The following is a 20595-nucleotide window of genomic DNA, read 5'->3' on the forward strand; positions in this document are numbered from 1 at the left end:
TCTAATTTACACTTTTCTTTACTATATTTTTACAAAAAAGGTAGAAACATTAATACATATATCTTTCCTATTAACTGCTATTAAAATTTTTAAAAATTAATTTCCAGGGGTCGCTAAGTAATATTTTTTATGGAAAGGGGGCGGTAGGCCAAAAAAGTTTGGAAACCACTGCTCTTATAAGGTGGATTAACATTTTTCATCATGCCTTCTTCAGAATTGTCTTAGGTCAGTGTATTGCTGGGAATAGTTAAGTCATTCACAGTGGATCATTGTATGATATTGAGATTACTTGATACAATGTTTTCCTGGTTCTTCTCACTTCACTTTGCAATAATAGTTCATGTAAGTCTTTCCAGGTTTTTCTGAAATCATTCTGCTTGTCATTTCTTATAGCACAGTAGTATTCCATCACAATCAGATACCATTTGTTCAGTCATTCCCCACTTGATGGACATTCCCTCCATTTTTAATCCTTTATTACTATTAAAAAAGAAGCTTATATAAATATTTTTGTTCATATAGGTCCTTTTCCTTTTTTAAAAAAGTCTCTCTGAGATATAGACTAGTAGTACTATTGCTGGGTCAAAAGTAAGTATGGTTTTTATAGCCTTTTTTTGTAGTGTTTTAGGGATAGTTCCAAGTTGTTGTCAGGAATGATTGGGTCAGTTCACAATTCCACCAACAGTGCATTAGTATTCCAATTTTTCCACATTCCCTCCAACATTTATTATTTTCCTTTTCTGTCATATTAGTCAACCTTATAATTGAGAGTTGGTAATCAAAGTTGTTTTAATTTGCTTTTCTCTAATGAATAGTGATTTAGAGTATTTTTCATATGATTATGGCTAACTTTAATTTCTTCATCTGAAAACTACTTGTTCATATCCTTTGATCACTTATAAATTGGTGACTTGAATCGTTATAAATTTGACTCAGTTCTCTATATACTTAAGAAATGAGGCCTTTTGCGAGAGATACTTGATATAAAGTTTTTTCCTCCCAGTTTTCTGTTTTCTTTCTAATGTTGGGTACATTGGTTTTGTTTGTGTGAAAGCTTTTAGATTTAATGTAATCAAACTTATTCCTTTTATATCCTCTATTACTCTTTATCTCCTGTTTGATCATAAATTCTGCCCTTATCCATAGGTCTGACAGGTTAAATATTATTCCATGTTCTCCCAATTTGCTTAGGGTATCACTCTTTTTGTCTAAATCATGTACCCATTTTGACCATATCATGACAGTGTGAAGTAGTTTTCTGCCAAATTGTTTTCCATCATTTCCAGCGGTTATTGTTAAACAGTTAGTTCTTTTAAAAACAATTTATTAAAATAATTTATTTCCAGGTATTTCAGTCCCTCCTTCTCCTCCTCACCCTACGGAAGACATCATCTGGCAAACATGTATATATAGGTTATGTCTTTTGTCTTTCCATTTTTCAGTTGTTTCTCTGGAGATGAGTATTTACAAGTTATTCTTCAAATATTAAATCTGTAGCTATATATAATGTTTTGTTTGTTCTATCATTTCACTCTTCATTATCTCATATAGTTCTTTCTAAGTTTTAAAACAATTAATCTGCTCCTTGGAGCACAGTACCATCAGTACCACAATTTGTTTAGCTATTCCCCAACTGATGGACATAACCTTTATTTCCAGTTCTTTGCCAAAAGAGCTTCTATAAATATTTTGCAATGTACAGGTTCTTTTCCTTTTTCCCTGATCTCTTTGGGAAACAGACCCAGATGGGTCTAAGAGTGTACACAAGTTTTTAACTCTCTGGGCATGATTCCAAAATGCGGATCAGTCTACAGTTTTAGCAACAGTGTACTTACATCCCCACTTTTCAACATTTCTTCCAACATTTGTCATTTTGCCTTTAGTCATTTTTTTCTTCCAAATGAATTTTGTTATTATTTTTTCTAACTCAATAAGATACTTTTTTGGTAATTTGGTGAATAAGTAGATTAGTTTAGTCAAGAATATCATTTTAATTATATTGACTCTGCTTATCCATGAACAATTAATACTTCTCCAATTATTTAGATCAGACTTCATTTGTATAAGAGGTATTTTATAATTATGGGTTTGTTTTGGCAGGTATATTCCCAGATATTTTATTCTATTTGTGGTTATTTTAAATAGTGTCTCTTTCTGCCTCTTCTTGCAAGACTGTTACTAAAACATAAAAATGCTGATAATTTGTGTTTATTTTATATCCTGCTACTTTACTAAAGTTACCCCTTTGGCTATTTTTCCAAATTGTTTATATAATATTTGAATTATTTGTTCTTTTTAAAAAAAAACACCTTATCTAATACTAATCAATATTACTAAGGCAGAAGAGTGGTAAGAGCTAGGTGACTGGGGTTAAGTGATTTGCCCAGGGTCACAAATAGGAAGTGTCTGAGGCCCAACTTGAACCAGGTTCCCCTGACTCCAGGCCTGACACTTTGCTTCATAGATGCCCCTTACGTGCTTTTTTTAAACTTTTTTTCAATTACATATAGAAACAATTTTTTACAATTGTTTTCTGACATTTTGCTATTCATATTCTCTCCCTCTTTCCTTCCCTCACTAGTTTATACCAGTGCTTTCATGCAGTACATATTTTCATATTCCCCTATGCCATGACATAAGATACATGTTCACACATCATATAAAAAGTTCATGAAAGAAATAAATTAGAAGATGGTATGCCTTTGATCTACAATCAGGTTCCAAGAGTTCCTTCTTTGACTTTGAATAACATTTTTTTTTTTTTTTTTTTTTTTTTTTTTTTAAAACCCTTACCTTCCGTCTTGGAGTCAATACTGTGTATTGGCTCCAAGGCAGAAGAGTGGTAAGGGTAGGCAATGGGGGTCAAGTGACTTGCCCAGGGTCACACGGCTGGGAAGTGACTGAGGCCAGATTTGAACCTAGGACCTCCCGTCTCTAGGCCTGACTCTCATTTCACTGAGCTACCCAGCTGCCCCCTGAATAACATTTTTTATCATGAGTCCCTTGGAGTTATTTTGAGACCTTGTTTTGCTGATAATAGTTTAGTCCTTCATGGTTGATCATTGTACAGTATTTTTGTTATTGCGTATAATGTTCTTTTGATCCTGTGTACTTCACTTTGCATCAACTCGTGTAAATCTTTCCAGGTTTTTCCAAATTTATCCTGTTCATCATTTCTTGTGGTATAATAGTTTTCCATTACAACCATGTACCATAACTGGTTCATCCATTCCCCAAATGATGGACATTTCCTTAGTTTCCAGTTCTTTGGCACTACTAAGAAAGCTGCTAAAATTATTTTTGTATAAGTAGTACCTTTTCCTGTATCTTTGATCTCTTTAAGATACATACCCTTTAGTGGTATTGGTTGGTCAAAGGGTATGCATAGTCTTATTTCCATATTGCTGTCCAGAATGGTTGTGGCAGTCCTCAGTATATGTGTCCCTATTTTCCTACATCCCTTCTGAAATTTATCACTTACCTTTCTGGTCATATTAGCTAATCTGATAGGTGTGAAGTAGAATCTCAAGAGTTGTTTTAATTTGAATTTTTCTAATCCCTAGTAATTCAGAGCATTTATTTCATATATAGTTATAGTTCATAGATGGTTTTGATTTCTTCATCTGAGAACTGCCTATTCATATTCTTTGACCATATATTAGTTATGAAGTGCTTTGTATTCCATAAATTTGAACCAATTCTCTATATACTAAAGAAATGAGGCCTTTGTCAGAGATATTAGTTAAAATTTTTCCCCAAAATTTGTTGTTTTCCTTGTGAAGATGGGATTAACTCTCCCCTGCCAATTTTTAGATTTAATCACCAGAAGTGTATACACACCCCACATATCCTTAAGTGGGGGAGATCTTTGACTCACGTGTGCGATAGTGGATGACAAATCAGAATCGACTAACTGCCCTTTGAGCAGTCCTAAGCAAAGCTTTAGCTATAATTAGGACACATAAAATGGAAGGAAGGCACAGGAAGTAACAAAAGAAATGGTCTTTATAAGTGGCAAGAACTTTCTGTGAAAGGGTCTTTCACCTTGAACTTAACCCTGGAGGAGCTCCGGCTGAGGGCTGTTTTCTATTAGGACTACCATGTAGGTGAGTGAAAAAGGCTGACTCCTTCCCTGGATTTTCTGGAGGTACTAATCTCCAGAGAGACACCTCAGCTAGGAGGATGCCTTGTGGTTAAAACCCTTGTTAATTGGCCTTTAGGCCCTCCTGCTGGGGCTTCTGGAGCCCTGCTGGAATAAAGCCAAGGCTTAAGCAATAGTCTAGCTTGTTAAGCTAGATTTCTTACTCCATGCATTTTCTCATTTCTCTACTTTCACTCTTTCCCTCTATTTTATAAATAAATTGCTAAAAAAGTCATTTGGAATTAAATAATCATTTCTGGTGTCCACATGTCTTATTTAGTCATGTTTCCCTAATTTGTTTATGGTATCACCCTTTATTTCTAGATCAAGTGTTCATTTTGACTGTCTTGGTATGTAGTGTGAGGAATTGGTTTCTGTTTAGTGTCCGCCATATTGTTTTCCAATTCCCAGAAGTTTTGTCAAATAGTGAGTTCTCCTTAATAGTACGGATCTTTGGGTTTATCAAAACCAGGGTTACTATGGTCATTAACTATTATTTGTTGATTTCCTAACCCCATGATGGTGAACCTATGGCACAGGTGCAAAAGATGGCACGCAGAGACCTCTCTGTGGGCATGGGCACCATCATCTGCCAGATTTTGTTACTAGAAAGGCAGAGGGACTTAGGCAGAGCTGCTCCCCTCCCCCTCTCCACCATGCCTCCCCGACTCTGCATCTACTCTTCCCCCTAGGCAGAGCACTGGGGGCCACTCCTTTCCCTCTCTCCACAGGCACCTCTCCCTCCCCTGAGCAAAGTGCTTGAGCCATTCCCCTCTCTTTCTCCCTCCTCTGTCTGGGGTAAGGTAGCAGGGGAGGAGGAGTACAGCATTTTATCTCGGAATGGGGGGAGCATGGCATGCAGTCTGGATGTGGGGTGGAGGCGAGCATGGCACACAGTCTCTAAAAGGTTCACCATCACTGTTCTAACCTATTCCATTGATCTACTACTCTTATTTTTTAAACATTATCAAGTTGTTTTGATGATTGCTGCTTTATAATATAGTTGAAATCTGGTTTGGCTAAGCCTCCTTCCTTCATATTTTTTTTCTCAATAATTCCCTTGATGTTCTTGATCTTTTATTCTTCCATATGAATTTTGTTATTTTTTTCTAGTTCTTGAAAATAATTTTTGAGCAGTTTAATTGGAATGGTACTGAATAGGTAAATTAATTTATGTAGGATTGTCATTTTTATTATATTAGCTTGGGTTAACATTTACAAACATTAAATATTTTTCCAGTTGTTTTAGCCTGACTTTATTCATATGAAAGGTATTTTGTCATTGGATTTATATAGTTGCTGGGTTTGTTTTGGTACCCTCAATTGTTCTTTAAATGTTTGGAAGACTTTTCTTGTAGATCATCTGACCCTAGGGGTTTTTTCTTAGGAAGCTCACTGAAGGCTTGTTCAACTTCTTTTTCTTTTCAAATTCTGTATCCTTTTCTGTTAATCTGGGCAGTTTGTAGTTTTGTATTCATCCATTTCACTTAAGATGGTTAAATTTATTGGTAAATAATTGGCAAAATAGCTATTAATAATTGTTTTTATTTAATTTTTCATTGATAATGAATTCAGTCTTTTCATTTTTGATACTGTTAATTTGGGTTTCTCCTTTCTTTTTTTGTAAATCATTATAACACAATGGTTTATCTATTTTATTGGTTGGCACTTCTGTTTTCTATTATTTACATTTTCTCATTCTTTTCCTAATGTGTGGAATTTGGAAGCATTAGTTATAATGGAAACAAGGTTAATAATAATTCAGTTCTTGATAATGAGTAATTGCTTTTCTATGATCCAGAAGTTTCAGTGAGTGTATGAAGAGTTCCAGAGGGATAGCAACAAAAAACCATTGGTCTCAGTTTTAGACTGTTCTGTTAAAAATAGAAAAAAATATTATCTGATCATTCTTACTGTTAAAGAGTTGTTCTTATGCTCTAATTTTATATATATCTTAACATTTCTTTTGAAAAACTTCAGTGTAGTCAAGAAATGTAGTCCTAAATTATTTTAAGATTTTAAGTATGTTTAATTTTTTTATGCTGTCTATTCATAGGTCTGATATAATTGAATGTTAAAGGTCTGTCCCATGTATACTTTATGTAAATACAAAGTTATCCTATATTCTTTTGGGTTCTGGTCACTAAGCAATGTAACATTAAAATGTTATTCAGTTGTTCAAATAAGTTTTCATGCTACTTAAAATTATTTATTATGCAGTATAAACGTATTTGCAAATCACATTAGTGGCTATCCACCTACTTTCAGAATGACTTCTTCTTTCTCAGAGAAACTGCTTGTAAAAACATAACTGAGGAATGAAAGCATCATTCATCTCTATTTTTTTCTATTGTTGGCATTTCTAAAATATACATTTTTTAATCTTAAAACCATTTTTTAGGGTAAATTGCATTAATTATGTTGTATCAAACTAATTTTTTTCTATGAACAGATGAATGTTTTTGGTTTGGAGCCACTTCTTGTCATTTTTCTTTGTGTGGCCCTTCTTGGATAAGTGGTGGTGGTATTTACCCTTCATTTTCTTTTGTGTAATAATAATAATAACAATCAGAATGGCATAAGTATTACCCACTTTTATTACTATTGGGATTTGTGACTATAGCATGAATAATGAAAAACCACAATTTGACAATATATTAATAATACATTAATGCTTTAAAAACAAAAAGTTTCACAGCTTCCTGAGGTGAAAAATTTTAGGAAAAGAAATATTTTTCAAAATATGAGAAAGAATTATTCTATGTGTTTGCCTCATCAATATTAAGCATAGTTGCAACACTGATGACAAATTCCAAATGTTTCCCATAAACCTGACAAAGTGGTATCTATAGAGTACAGATCTGATTGACTGTCAGACTCCTGATGCATACTAAAAAATAAATGCTCTGTTATTCAGTAGGAGAGTGAGTTGATCAGAGCTGTGCTTTAGGGTATCCCTTTGGCAACTTGGAGATACAGTGATAGCACACTAAGCCTGGCATTAAGAAGGCCTGTTTTCAAATGTGATCCTTAGATGCTTACTGTGTGATCCAAGACAAGTCATTCAACTTCTCTTTGCCTCAATTTCAATATTATCTGATCATTCTTTCTGTTAAAGAGTTGTTCTTATGCTCTAATTTTATATATCTTAACATTTCTTTTGAAAAACTTCAGTGTAGTCAAGAAATGTAGTCCTAAGTTACTTTAAGATTTTAAGTATGTTTAATTTTTTTATGCTATCTATTCATCTCTCCCTTCAACTAAATAGTGTTACTAGCAACTATCCCACCTTTAAAAAAAAAAAAAGATTCTTTCAAACAATATAATGAAAAAAAAAAAGATGGGAATGATAGTATGAAATCCAAACCATATTACAAATCAATAATCATCAAAGCTATCTGGTATGGTTAAAAACGGAAAAGTCAGTCATGGAATAATTTAAGTAAATGATTTAAAGGCCCAAATGAACAGTAACATAATGTTTGCTAAACCCAAAGACTATACCAGGAAAAGTGGAAAGGAATCTGGCAGAAAGTGGGTTCCAATCAACATCTCATACCATAGGAGAAGAAGGAAAGCAGTAATAGTTAGCATTCGTGGAGTGATTAAAGGTTTATAATGCACTGTAAGTACATTATTTCACTTGATCAGTTACCATGATAAGCTCCAGATGTATTCAGAATGTAGATATATATGGTCATGTCATGGACAGATTAGAGTAGTAAAGAAGAAGATACTTTTCCAACCATGGATAGAAGAGTTCATGATCAAACAAAGGATAGACCACAAAAAATAAAATTAACAGTTCTGATTATTTAAAATTAAAAAAGCTTCTGCACAAATAAAATCAATAAAGGAAAATTTAGAAGGGAAATGGAGCTGAGAAGCTAACATATAACTAGGAAAAAATCTTTGCAGAAAGTTCCTCTGATAAAAGTCTGATTTCAAAGATACATAAGGAACCCAGTTCTTCCGTGATAGATAGTCAAAGGATATGAATAGGCAATTCTTTTGTTTTTTGTTTTTTGTTTTTTTTTAATTTTAAACCCTTAACTTCTGTGTATTGACTTATAGGTGGAAGATTGGTAAGGGTAGGCAATGGGAGTCAAGTGACTTGCCCAGGGTCACACAGCTGGGAAGTGTCTGAGGCCGGATTTGAACCTAGGACCTCCTGTCTCTAGGTCTGGCTCTCAATCCACTGAGCTACCCAGCTGCCCCCCCCTGAATAGGCAATTCTTAAGGAAAAATCCAAGATCTAAACAACCTTGTGGAAAAGTGCTTCAGATACCTGTAAGTGAAGAAATGCAGGTCAAAGTGATATCAAAATTCCATCCCATACTCATCATACTGGGAAAGATAACATTTGTTGGAGTGACTATTCAGGGTACGCACATAATATGCACTATTGAGAGCATGAATTAGTGTACTCCAAAAAGATCAAAGAAAGATTAGAAAGACTCACATATGCAAAGATATTCATAGCAACTCTTATGGTGGCAAAGAACTAGAAACTAGGGAGACAAACTTCTCATCAGTTTGGGAATAAAGGAACCAATTATGGTATATTAATGTAAGGGAATACAATTTTGCTAGAAATGATGAAAGGAATAGATGGAGAGAAATCTGGAAAAATTTAACTGAATTGATCCAGAGTGAAATGAGTAGAACCAGGAGAATAATTTATACAAATACAGCATTATAAAGAAAAACTGTTGAAAGTTTAGACCTCCTGGACAGTCTTCTGGCCCTATTGTTTATAGAATCTATTCATGGAGAAATACAATATTATTTTTAAGGTTACTATAACTATGTACCCAAAAATATCTTTACAAAAATTAGCTTGCTTTTCTCTCTGTGCCTGAATACTCCAGAAATCCCGTGATGCCCTGACATGCAAAGTAGCCAGCTCCAGGTGTCTAGCAAAATTAGGGTGGACAAAAACAGTGGATCCCACCCTCATGAGGACATCTTGGAGGATATGACTATGCTTATTTGTTACTAGTGAGGGTTGGTGATTGTTTTCAATTTAGGGGAGAAGTATTGGTGGGGCGGGATGCTAAGATTACATTTGCCCCCCCCCCAAAGAAGAAAAGATCCCTTCCTGTGCGTTTTTTACTACACAGAAGAGAGCAGAATGGGGTTTCAGAGGATACCCACATAAGCACAGCTGCTTTGTGACTGCTTTGAATTTATTGCATGTTTATTTTTTTCTTTCTTTTTTTAAAATAATTTTTATTTTTTAGAAAAGTTATCATGGTTACATGATTCATGTTCTTACTTTCCCCTTCATCCCCCGGTCTCCTCCCCCCCCCCCATAGCCAATGCGCATTTCCACTGGTTTTAACATGTGCCATCAATCAAGACTTATTTCCAAATTGTTGATAGTTGCATTGGTGTGGTAGTTTCGAGTCTACATCCCCAATCATGTCTGCCTCAACCCATGTGTTCAAACAGTGGCTTTTCTTCTGTGTTTCCTCTCCTGCAGTTCTTCCTCTGAATGTGGGTAGCGTTCTTTTCCATAAGTCCCTCAGAATTGCATTGCTGCTAGTACTGAAGTCCATTATATTCTATTTTACCACAGTTTATCAGTCTCTGTATACAATGTTCTTCTGGCTTTGCTCCTTTCACTCTGCATCAATTCCTGGAGGTTTTTCCAGTTCACATGGAATTCCTCCAGTTTATTATTCTTTTGAGCACACTAGTATTCCATCACCAGCATATACCACAATTTGTTCAGCCATTCCCCAATAGAAGGGCATACCCTCATTTTCCAGTCTTTTGCCACCACAAAAAAATGCAGCTATAAATATTTTCATACAAGTCTGTTTATCTATGATCTCTTTGGGTTACAAACCCAGCAATGGTATGGCTGGATCAAAGGGCAGGCAATCTTTTATAGCCCTTTGAGCATAGTTCCAAATTGCCATCCAGAATGGTTGGATCAGTTCACAACTCCACCAGCAATGCATTAATGTCCCAATTTTGCCACATGCCTTCCAATATTCATTACTCTCCTCTACTATCATTTTAGCCAATCTGCTAGGTATGAGGTGATACCTCAGCATTGTTTTGATTTGCATTTCTCTAATTATTAGAGATTTAGAACACTTTCTCATGGGTTTATTAGAGATTTAGAACACTTTCTCATGGGTTTATTTTGATTTCTTTATCTGAAAATTGCCTATTCATGTCCCTTGCCCATTTATCAATTGGGGAATAGCTTGATTTTTTTATACAATTGATTTAACTCCTTGTATATTTGAATAATTAGACCCCTGTCAGAGTTTTTTGTTATAAAGATTTTTTTCCAGTTGGTTGTTTCCCTTCTGATTTTAGTTGCATTGTTTTTGTTTGTACAAAAGCTTTTTAATTTAGTATAATCAAAATCATTTATTTTACATTTTGTAATTTTCTCTAACTCTTGCTTGGTTTTAAAATCTATTTTACTATTCTGTGTTCACTTAATTTATTTATAGTTCCCCTCTTTATATTCAGGTCATTCACCCATTATGAATTTATCTTGGTGTGGGGTGTGAGATGTTGGTCTAAACCTAATCTCTCCCATATTGTTTCCCAATTTTCCCAGCAGTTTTTTTGTCAAATAGTGGATTTTTGTCCCAAAAGTTAGGCTCTGGGTTTATTATACAGTCTTGCTGATGTCACTTGCCCCAAGTCTATTCCACTGATCCTCCCTTCTGTCTCTTAGCCAGTACCATATTGCTTTGATGACTGCTGCTTTACAGTATAGTTTAATATCTGGTACTGCTAAGCCACCTTCCTTCACATTTTTTTTTTCATTATTTCCCTTGATATTCTTGATCTTTTGTTCTTCCAAATGAATTTTGTTATAGTTTTTTCTAATTCAGTAAAGAAGTTTTTTGGTAGTTTGATAGGTATGGCACTAACTAAATAAATTAATTTGGGTAGAACGGTCATTTTTATTATTTTAGCTCGTCCTACCCATGAGCAATCAGTGTTTTTCCAATCGTTTAGATCTAGTTTTAATTGTTTGGAAAGTGTTTTGTAATTGTGTTCATATAATTCCTGTGTTTGTTTTGGTAGATTCCTAAGTATTTTATATTGTCTTGGGTGATTGTAAATGGTACTTCTCTTTCTACCTCTTGCTGCTGTGATGTGTTGGAAATATATAGAAATGCTGATGTTTTGTGTGCATTTATTTTCTATCCTGCAACTTTGCTAAAGTTGTTGATTATTTCTACTAGCTTTTTAGTTGATTCTCTAGGATTTTTTAAGTAGACCATCATATCATCTGCAAAGAGTGATAGCTTAGTCTCCTCATTGCCTATTTTGATACCTTCAATTTCTTTTTCTTTTCTAATTGCTACTGCTAGTGTTTCTAGTACAATGTTAAATAATAGGGGTGATAGTGGGCATCATTGTTTCATGCCTGATCTTACTGGGAAGGCTTCTAATTTATCCCCATTGCATATGATGCTTGTTGATGGTTTTAGATATATACTGTTTATTATTTTTAGGAAACGTCCTTCTGTTCCTATACTTTCCAGTGTTTTCAATAGGAATGGGTATTGTATTTTGTCAAAGGCTTTTTCAGCATCCATTGAGATAATCATGTGATTTTTTTTTTTTGTTAGACTGTTGATATGGTCAATTATGTGGATGGTTTTCCTAATGTTGAACCATCCTTGCATTCATGGTATAAATCCCACCTGATCATGTTGGATAATCCTCTTGATCACTTGCTGGAGTCTTTTTGCTAGTATTCTATTTAAGATTTTTGCATCTATGTTCATTAGGGAGATTGATTTGTAGTTTTCTTTCTTTGTTTTTGATCTCCCTGGCTTTGGAATCAATACCATATTTGTGTCATAAAAGGAATTTGATAGGACTCCTTCTTTGCTTATTATATCAAATAATTTGTATAGTATTGGGATTAGTTGCTCTTTGAATGTCAGATAGCCTATTACAACAATGTTAGCAAAATTGAGAGAAAGCTTGGAAAATATATTCTTAGTGAAGTTATAGAGTAAAATTTATTTATCTGAAGTGGGTTAAATGAGGTCTCCCTTCAACTCCTTGTCTTCTCATTGTAACTATAAATACCATGCTTCCATTAATTCTGAAGATTCTGGTTCTCTTCCATCCCAATTTATTGAGTCCCCAAAGTATTAATCCTATTCTCTGACCATCTGCTCAACTCCATCTCCTTATACTGTAACCCCTACCTTTCTGTCCTGTTTCCCATCAATAGGTGTCTCTTACTACATCATTATTGATTCACCACAAAAATCTGTTTTGCGAATTGCATCTTACCCCTCCACCCATACCTTTCCTTCTGTTCATCTTGATCTATACTTCCCCAGCCTGTCTTTACCACATTTTGCCAGTCCTTCCTTTTTCACTACTAGTTGCTGTTTGACAAACTTGATACAATGAAAAGAATGCTGACTCTGGATTTAGAGGTGACTTCAACCTCTAAACACTTAATGAACTTTATGAACTGTGTGTCCTTGGGCAAGTTACATAGAGGATGAGGGTGTTGGATTAAATGGTCCCTGAGATCCCTTCCTGCTCTTCAGTTAGTGATCCCAAATGTCATGGTAAAAAAGCAGATTGTCTCTCAATCAGTTGAGTTGGGGTATTCCTCAAGGTTATCTAGACCAAAGATAAAACTTAAATCTTTGTTTCTTAGCTTTCCAAAAACTTTTCAGATAAGAAAAGAAATGAAATGACACAAGTGCTTAAACACTTGATACTTTTGCTACATGTAAGTAGAAATTCTCATATGTTAATTTCTATTTGATTATTTTTTTACTCATATTTGTCTTTTCCCCGAGGAATATCAGTAGAATTCATCTCATGTTTATAAAACTTAGTGAATAATATATAAAATAAAACAAAATGTGATCTTTACATGTAGCTTCCACTATTTTACTGATTTATTGTTTTTTATTTTTCTATTTTTTCAGAATTTACATTTAGATTTTGATAATAACATAGCCTTTGCTTGCATACTTGTTGATAAAATGTCTTAAGAGACTTTCTGATGAATAGATTTTAGAACTAATTAAAAAATAGCCCATCCAGCTCATGGTAAATTTACATGAAGCAAATTTGATGATGTAAATACTGTAATTGTAACCCATAAAGAAGAGTATTCCTCATCTGATTCCAGTGACAATAAGTCCATCAGTGAAGTTTGTTTTATAACTGATCATCTAAAAGGTAATAAAAAACACAGTGCTTGTCCAAACCAAATTCATGACAAAAAAGATGATGCCTGAAAGGTAAAGATGGTTTAGCTGCTTCTCATGCAGTATGAGGATTCTTGAGATAGCTTAATATTCCATCTGGACCTGCTAAACATTCTAAAATCCATGTCGTCAAGACAAGCCTCCTTTAATTTCTAATTTTATTTGTAGAAATGCTTATGACCAATGAATAGCAGGCAATGCTAATTCTTATGACATTATTGGTGGGAAAAACCTACCTATTTCCCCCTTTGGGGTTATTTTTGTTTAGTAAAACTAAACCACATAATTGATTCCTAGATGATAATAATGAGATAACTTCCCTTTGACCTGAAAACAGAAAGGAAGCCAAATCTGTCTCAGGACAAGTTGTGTCTAGCATTCTCATCATGGAATTCTTTCTTTCATTGAAAATTGTCAGAATGCATTTATTCCTGATGTATATATAATAGTCGATGAGCTATTTTGCTGCTTTGCAAGGCACACAGTAAATTTATTCAATTAATGTCAAACATATCAGACAAATTTGGTCTGAAATTTTGGTTGGCAGTAGACATCAAAAACAAATATTTATGCAATGGATATACTAGTATAACTACTGATATAATACTGAAGGATGTGAAACTGTCATTTTACAAAGGTATAACTGTGGCAATTATCTTATATTCAGCATGCAGCATAGTTGAGACAATTCATTAAAACTATAGATAACTTCCAGAAGTAATAAAGACACATAGACCACTGCATGAATCTCTGGTTTGGAAATCTGTAAAGAAAAACCTAGAAGGGCCCTGATGTAATGTCAGTGTAAGAGATCCAAGTCTGTAACTATCATTAGTACCTTCCATCCAGATGTTCATAAACCATCAGAAAATAACCTAAAGCAAAAATCAAATACTCTTCCTTTTTATAAGAAAACGGTGAGTTATTGCTTAGTGAAGACCACAAGCAGGGGATTGCTCAAACTTGTTTTCCACAATGTTCTAGGTAGGGTCTTCATCAATGACTGGCTAATACATTTAAAAGTTCTTACTTCAAACATTAGCTATCAAGAATACCTCCAAAAGAAGAGAGACGGCCATCTTGGAAGTTATCCAAGTGGCGAATAAAAAGTTACAGCAACCATGGCGTGAATGATCCTCCAGCCACAGTTGTAATGCAGGATTGATGCAAGATCTCTTGCAGTTGCAAAATCACCCTAGGCAATCCTGGCAGTTAGGGGAATGGAACTTTGACCCTGCAAGTCCCTGTCTCAAGACCTGACTGTTGGAGCTGGGACTATAAATACCCCTGGAGAACCAATCTGGGGGTTCTGATTTCCTTGACCTCACCCAGACATCCATCTATCCCCTGGACTTCCCCTTGGGACCCTGGGAGGGAAGGGAGGTTTGAGTTGTGGAACGTGGGCAGGAATTAGTTAAATTAGCCTAACCAGGGACACCCCTAAACCAAATCATTACCCTCTTTTGTCAAGCTGGTAAACCCATCTACATCAGGGCAGTGGAATTATCCCTGGCTGAGGGGCTGGTTCCCTCAGACTGATCCTACTTTCTGAGGTCCTCTGCCAGCACTGGCCATTCATCCATAGCAACAGCTTCTCCAGACCCTAACCCTCCTCCCTCAGTCTACCCTTGTGTTTTAAATAAACCCCTTGGCCTGATTCTGAGAGTTTCCATAGTTCATTTATAACATCAACCAGGGCTAAGGGGCTGAGAAGGAGGATAGCTACCACTTGTCTCCAGAGGGGGTTAGACCAGGCATCCATTTTATCCAGGAAGTGAGACGGCTTCACTTCCTGTTGGTTTCTGGTTTCTCACCAGCAGGGAGGGGCTCCTCACTCCCAACCTTAAAGGAGCCCACAGACAACAAGGAGATTGACTGGGCTTCTCAGCTCAGGCCCACACATCCCTGGCTGTCTCAAATCAACAAATACTGTAGTTGTAGGCTCCCTGGTCTAGGAGACTTAGTGGTACCACCAGCGCCCCTATTATCAACCTGATTACCCCCTCATTACACAGTGCACTACTTATGAGCCTATGACATATGTAATAGCAACCTCTGGGAAGATGATCAACTTGAATGACAACTGACAGTTATGGAATCTAGAATTTACCCAGATGGCATGAGCCAAGGGGCAAGAGACAGTTGCTACCACCACTATAAAAACCCAGGAGCTGAGCCTTTCAAGGCTCTCATTCTTGAGAACAGAAACCAGGTGGTTGGTGGGTAGGCCTAACTACCTGCACTAGCACCTGTATCCTATTGCCTTGAGTATCAATTCATCAGTTGCTGAATAGGGCTGAGAGATATACATCAAACATCTAATCATCAAGAATTTCATCAAACCACACTCCACTTGGTCAAGGCCACAGCCGGGCCTGACCAGGGCCTGAGGGGAGAAGGGATCTCTTCAGCCAGCTGCCAACTTGATTAACAAATGATGAGCTACCTTTAGTGCCTGTAGACTAGCATAGCCATCCCCACACCATCTTCCTTATCCTTGATCCTACCCCTTGAGTTATTTCAATTAAATCCTTGAACTTGTTCAGGTGAAGACTGTTATTATTCCAAAGATCAGTTAATAGTTTTGCATCTAAGGGGAAAAGGAATACTTTAGCTAAGCCGCAATCTCATTAATAACTATTCTCACCCTAAACATTTGTCCATTAACCCAACCCCAAGCCAAGGAGCCAGAGAGGCTATGTGAGCCAGCTCACATCTTCTCACTTGCCACTTAAGCTTGGGCACTGTAGGTAGGATTGGTGCTCAACTGAGTAATAAACATTGGTTGGACCTGGTGTTCATTATCAATCTTTGGTGTTCACCTAGGCTTCCCATCCTTATTCAGTCAAGTCCTTATACCATCTGAGGATCTTGGGCCATCTCTTTATCAGGCCCAAATACAGAAGCACCATACTGCCCATAACACATACCATTTCTTCATTTGCAAAAACAAAACAAAAACCTGTTTCCACCAAATTTGCACTGAAAAAATGTACAAGAAAGATTCCTAAATAAATGATTACAAAGGAATATATTTGGTACTAAGTATTTTCTTTCTTATCTGTACAGATTCATTCTAAATGCAAGAAGTTAAAGCAGATATTTTACTTTAAATGAAAAATTTCATCTACCCTCTATTTTCTTTGACACATAAAAAAAATGCACTTTGTCAATTGATACAGCTTGGTCTTTTGAGGTATTCCTAAATTTTAGTTCTTCTGGTGCTGCAGTGTTCACCTTGACATAGTTGCTTTAAAATGAGCATTGTTTTATGCATATTTCACAATCTGAAGTTGAATTCTAGTAAAATGCATTATTTCTCCTATAGCTATGTGATGGGATTGAGGTCATGTCACCTCATGCATGGAACTAATTATTTCCTGCTCTCTCTTTCCTGTACAGAGCCTTTCATCCTACTATAAAGGAGGATTTGAACAGAAAATGAGTAGGCGAGAAGCTAGTCTTATTTTAGGCATAAGGTAGGTGTGTTGCATAAGTATTATTTTTCTTCTCTGACCAAGTTTGCCCTTTTAAACAGGAGAAAATGCCAGTTTCAAGGATGAGACAAAATTATCCTTGTATTACAAAATGGAGGGAAAGGAGATGTTTTGAATGTTTATATTTTGAAATATCAAATCCAGGCATCTACTTACAGCAGAAAATATAAACAATCATGAGATCTGGCTTTATGCCTTAAGGACAAAAATCTGCAGCTGTTGAAATAATAACCCTTTAGAAATAAGCAAAATTTCACTTACTGTGCTACTTTGATTGCTTACTGACTTCACCATTAGAATCTGAGATCTGATATACTACCCAAACCCTTTTAATGTGCAGCATATTTTCATTGTGTTATCTATTTCATCCTTGCTCTTATTTATTGTTTACAAAAGACAGAGAACTGGGAATTCAGTAGTGATTTTACATTATGAGATGTTACTTTTGACCAGGAGAATGACACAATTTACTCATATGCCTTAGAAAGATTATTTTTGCTAGCTTTGTTAACAATGGAATTGGAAAGGATAAGACTGGAAGCAGGCAGACCAATTATGAAGCTTTTCCAATAGTCCAGGCAAAAAGAAATAGCCTGGAGTAGTGTCCATTTGAATAGAGAGAATGTCATGAGAGATATTGCAGTTTGAATCAACAGTATTTAACCACCAATTGGATTTTGGGAGAGAAAAGTATAAATGCTGGTTCTGTATTTGTGATCCTGGTAACTGCAGCAATGGGAATCTCACAGGTTTAGTATTGTTTTTTAAATTACAGGGTTCAGTGGATAAATAGGACAATTTTATGAAATCTTAAAATAAAAATTGCCTCTCATTGCCATTGGAGTTAAATTTTTAGCTAGAATTTGATCTTTCTTCTGAATTAAATCCTGTTCTTCTTGACATAGTTCCTTAATTTCCTTAACTCTTTCTTCTCTCTAGCCTAGGAGTTCTTCACTTTTTTGGGGTCAGGGATCCCTTTGGTGGTTTGATGAAAGACTATGGACTTCTCAAAATCGTATTCTTAAATTCATAAAACAAAACATAGGATAATAGAAGAAAACAATTATGTTGAAATACATATAAAAATATATTTTAAATAATTTCATGGATTCAGGGTAAAGACTGCTGCTCTATTAAGAAAACTATTGTTCATCCAATAACAATCTTTACTTACAAGACTTCTCATTTATTTGCTATGTTTTTTTTTTTTTTTATCCTTACCTTCCATCTTGGAATCAGTACTGTGTATTGGTTCCAAGCCATAAGAGTGGTAAGGCCTAGGCAATGGGGGTTAAGTGATTTGCCCAGGGGCACACAGCTAGGAAGTGTCTGAGACCAGACCTCTTGTCTCTAGGCCAGACTTTCAATCCACTGAGCCACCCAGCTGCTCCCTATTTGCTATCTTTTTTGATTGTTTTTGTTTGTTGGTTTTTTGGTTTCACTGTTTCTCCATATTCTCTTCTTTTCTCATTTCCTCTCCTGTTTTTCCTTGAAACTAAAATTTCCATCTAGCTCCTACATTTTAGAACAGATTTTGAGAAGCAAAGCAAATTTATCACTCTGTGCCTTCAACATCCTTCCCTGTATTAGTTAGCTTTTTTTACTTTAGAGGTAAAGAAATGAAGGGTCAAGACTTTAGCAACAACAATGGACTTTTTCTCTACCTTCATTCTCCTTGACCTCTAATAATAATATTAATATTAATAATTTAATATTGTTGGACATTGTCTCTTCCTTGATATTCTCTTCTCTCTAGACTTTGGGGACACCACTCCCTCCTGGTTCTCCTACCTATTTGACCACTCCTTCTCTCTCTTATTTGCTAGATCTTCCTGCAGACTGTGCCTTCTGACCTATACGTGTCCCTCAGAGTTCTCTCTTGGGGCCCTCTTCTCTTCTGCCTCTGTCCTACTGCACTGTTATCTTTTCAGCTCCTATGGATTAATTGCCATCTCTAGGCTGATGATTTTCAGATCTACCTTTTCTGCTTGACTCTCTGCTAACATCCAGTCTCTCATCTCCAATTACCTTTTGGACATCTCAAACTCAATGTCCAATAGACATTCTAAACTCAGTATGTCCAAAACTGAACTCATCTTTCCCCCTAAGACTTCCCCCCTTCCCTCCCACCTCCCTGTTGCTATAGAAAGCAACAAGATCTTCACAATTTTAAAAAGGGGGATGGACAATCAAAATGCATACCCTTTAACCCAGTAAGGCCACTAGTAGTTTATATCTCAAAAAGATCAAAAAAGAAAAAGTACTTATTTGTTCAAAAACGTTTATAGCAGCTCTTTTTTAAATTGAAGGATGCCCACAGTTTTATACCGTAGTTCCAGATTGTTCTCCAGAATAGTTGGATCAGTTTTTGGTGTTTGTTGAATGAATTCATGATTGGGCCTATATTTTAGGAAAATCTCTTAAATTGCTATATTAGAGGATGGATTGGAGCAGGGAAGAGACTTGAGGCAAACAGACTCACCAGCAGGCTACTCCAGTTGTCCAAGTGTAGAGAGATAAGTATCCATCCCAGAGTGGTGGCAGTGTCCAGTCAGAGAATGGAAAAGGGCAGATTTGAAAGATTTTACAAAGCTGAAATCAGCAGACCTTGGCAATATTTTGGATATAGGAGATGAGAAACAATGAGGAGATTAGGATGACTTCTAGGTTGTGAGCTAAAGAAGTTATGGTATATGATTATTGTGGAATATTATTGAGTTATAAGAATTGATGAGCAGAATGCATTCAGAAAAACCTGTAAAGACTTACATGAACTGATGCAAAGTGAAATGAGCACAGTCAAGAGGACATTGTACACAGTAACATCACTATTATAAGATGATCAACTTTGAATGACTTAGCTATTCTTAACAATACAGTGATCCTAAGACAATTCTGAAGGACTTTTATGAAAAATGCTATCCTCAACTAGAGAAAGAACTGATGGAGACAGAATGCAGATTGAAGCCTCCTTTTTTTACTTTATTTTTCTTGTTTTTTTTTTTTTTAGTCTTTGCTTTCTTTGCAACATGTTGAATATTGGAAATGTGTTTTTTATGACTGTACATGTATAATTCATATCTTTTGTTACCTTTTCAAAGAGGGAGAGAATTCAGAACTCAAAATTTCAAAAAGCAATTGTTAAAAATGTTCACATGTAATTGAGAAGAAAAATAAAATAAGAGACAAAAAACTAGATTGGAAATTCAAAAAAAAATGTGCTTATGTTTTCTGCCAACATCGAGCCTACATCCTTAATGACTGTTCAAATTGGTATAGCACCATTTTATTTTTTACAGAAGCAATTTACACATATTTTTTTTTCTTTAATTATCATGAGTGAGGTCAGATATTATTATTCCCATTTTAGGGAAGAAATAGTCTTTGCCCAACGTAACACATAAGTAGGATTTGAATGCATGGCTTCTGACTGAACCCAGTGTTTATATCTTGGAACACAGTAGCTATCCAGAGAAGTTAATTTTTAATGGACTTTTAAACAGCCAAAATATGTCAAAAAAGTCTTTATACTAATTAAAATCTGTGTACTTTATTCAGAAAGCTCAGGCTTTGCATAAACCAATTTACCCTTACTTTAAACAGAGTCCTAAAAAGCTTGACTCTCTGATTTCCCAGCCCATAGTAGATTAGAAGAAGCAACCAAAGGATAGCTGAGAGCAAGAAATGGGACCACAGAATTGTAAATAGTGAGGATGAGAACTCA

At 35.5% G+C, this 20595-nt stretch overlaps 1 protein-coding gene across 1 annotated transcript in view; it reads left to right on the forward strand.

Annotated features, from left to right (window-relative positions):
* Positions 1-20595, forward strand: part of DNAJC15 (DnaJ heat shock protein family (Hsp40) member C15) — a 62325-nt gene that overhangs the window by 26883 nt on the left and 14847 nt on the right. Inside the window, exon 5 of the mRNA XM_044669385.1 lies at positions 16777-16853. Within this exon, the coding sequence (XP_044525320.1) occupies positions 16777-16853 (77 nt within the window). The remainder of the gene's footprint in view (positions 1-16776; positions 16854-20595) is intronic.

Source organism: Gracilinanus agilis, chromosome 3 (assembly GCF_016433145.1).
Source record: "Gracilinanus agilis isolate LMUSP501 chromosome 3, AgileGrace, whole genome shotgun sequence".
Lineage (NCBI taxonomy): Eukaryota > Metazoa > Chordata > Mammalia > Didelphimorphia > Didelphidae > Gracilinanus > Gracilinanus agilis.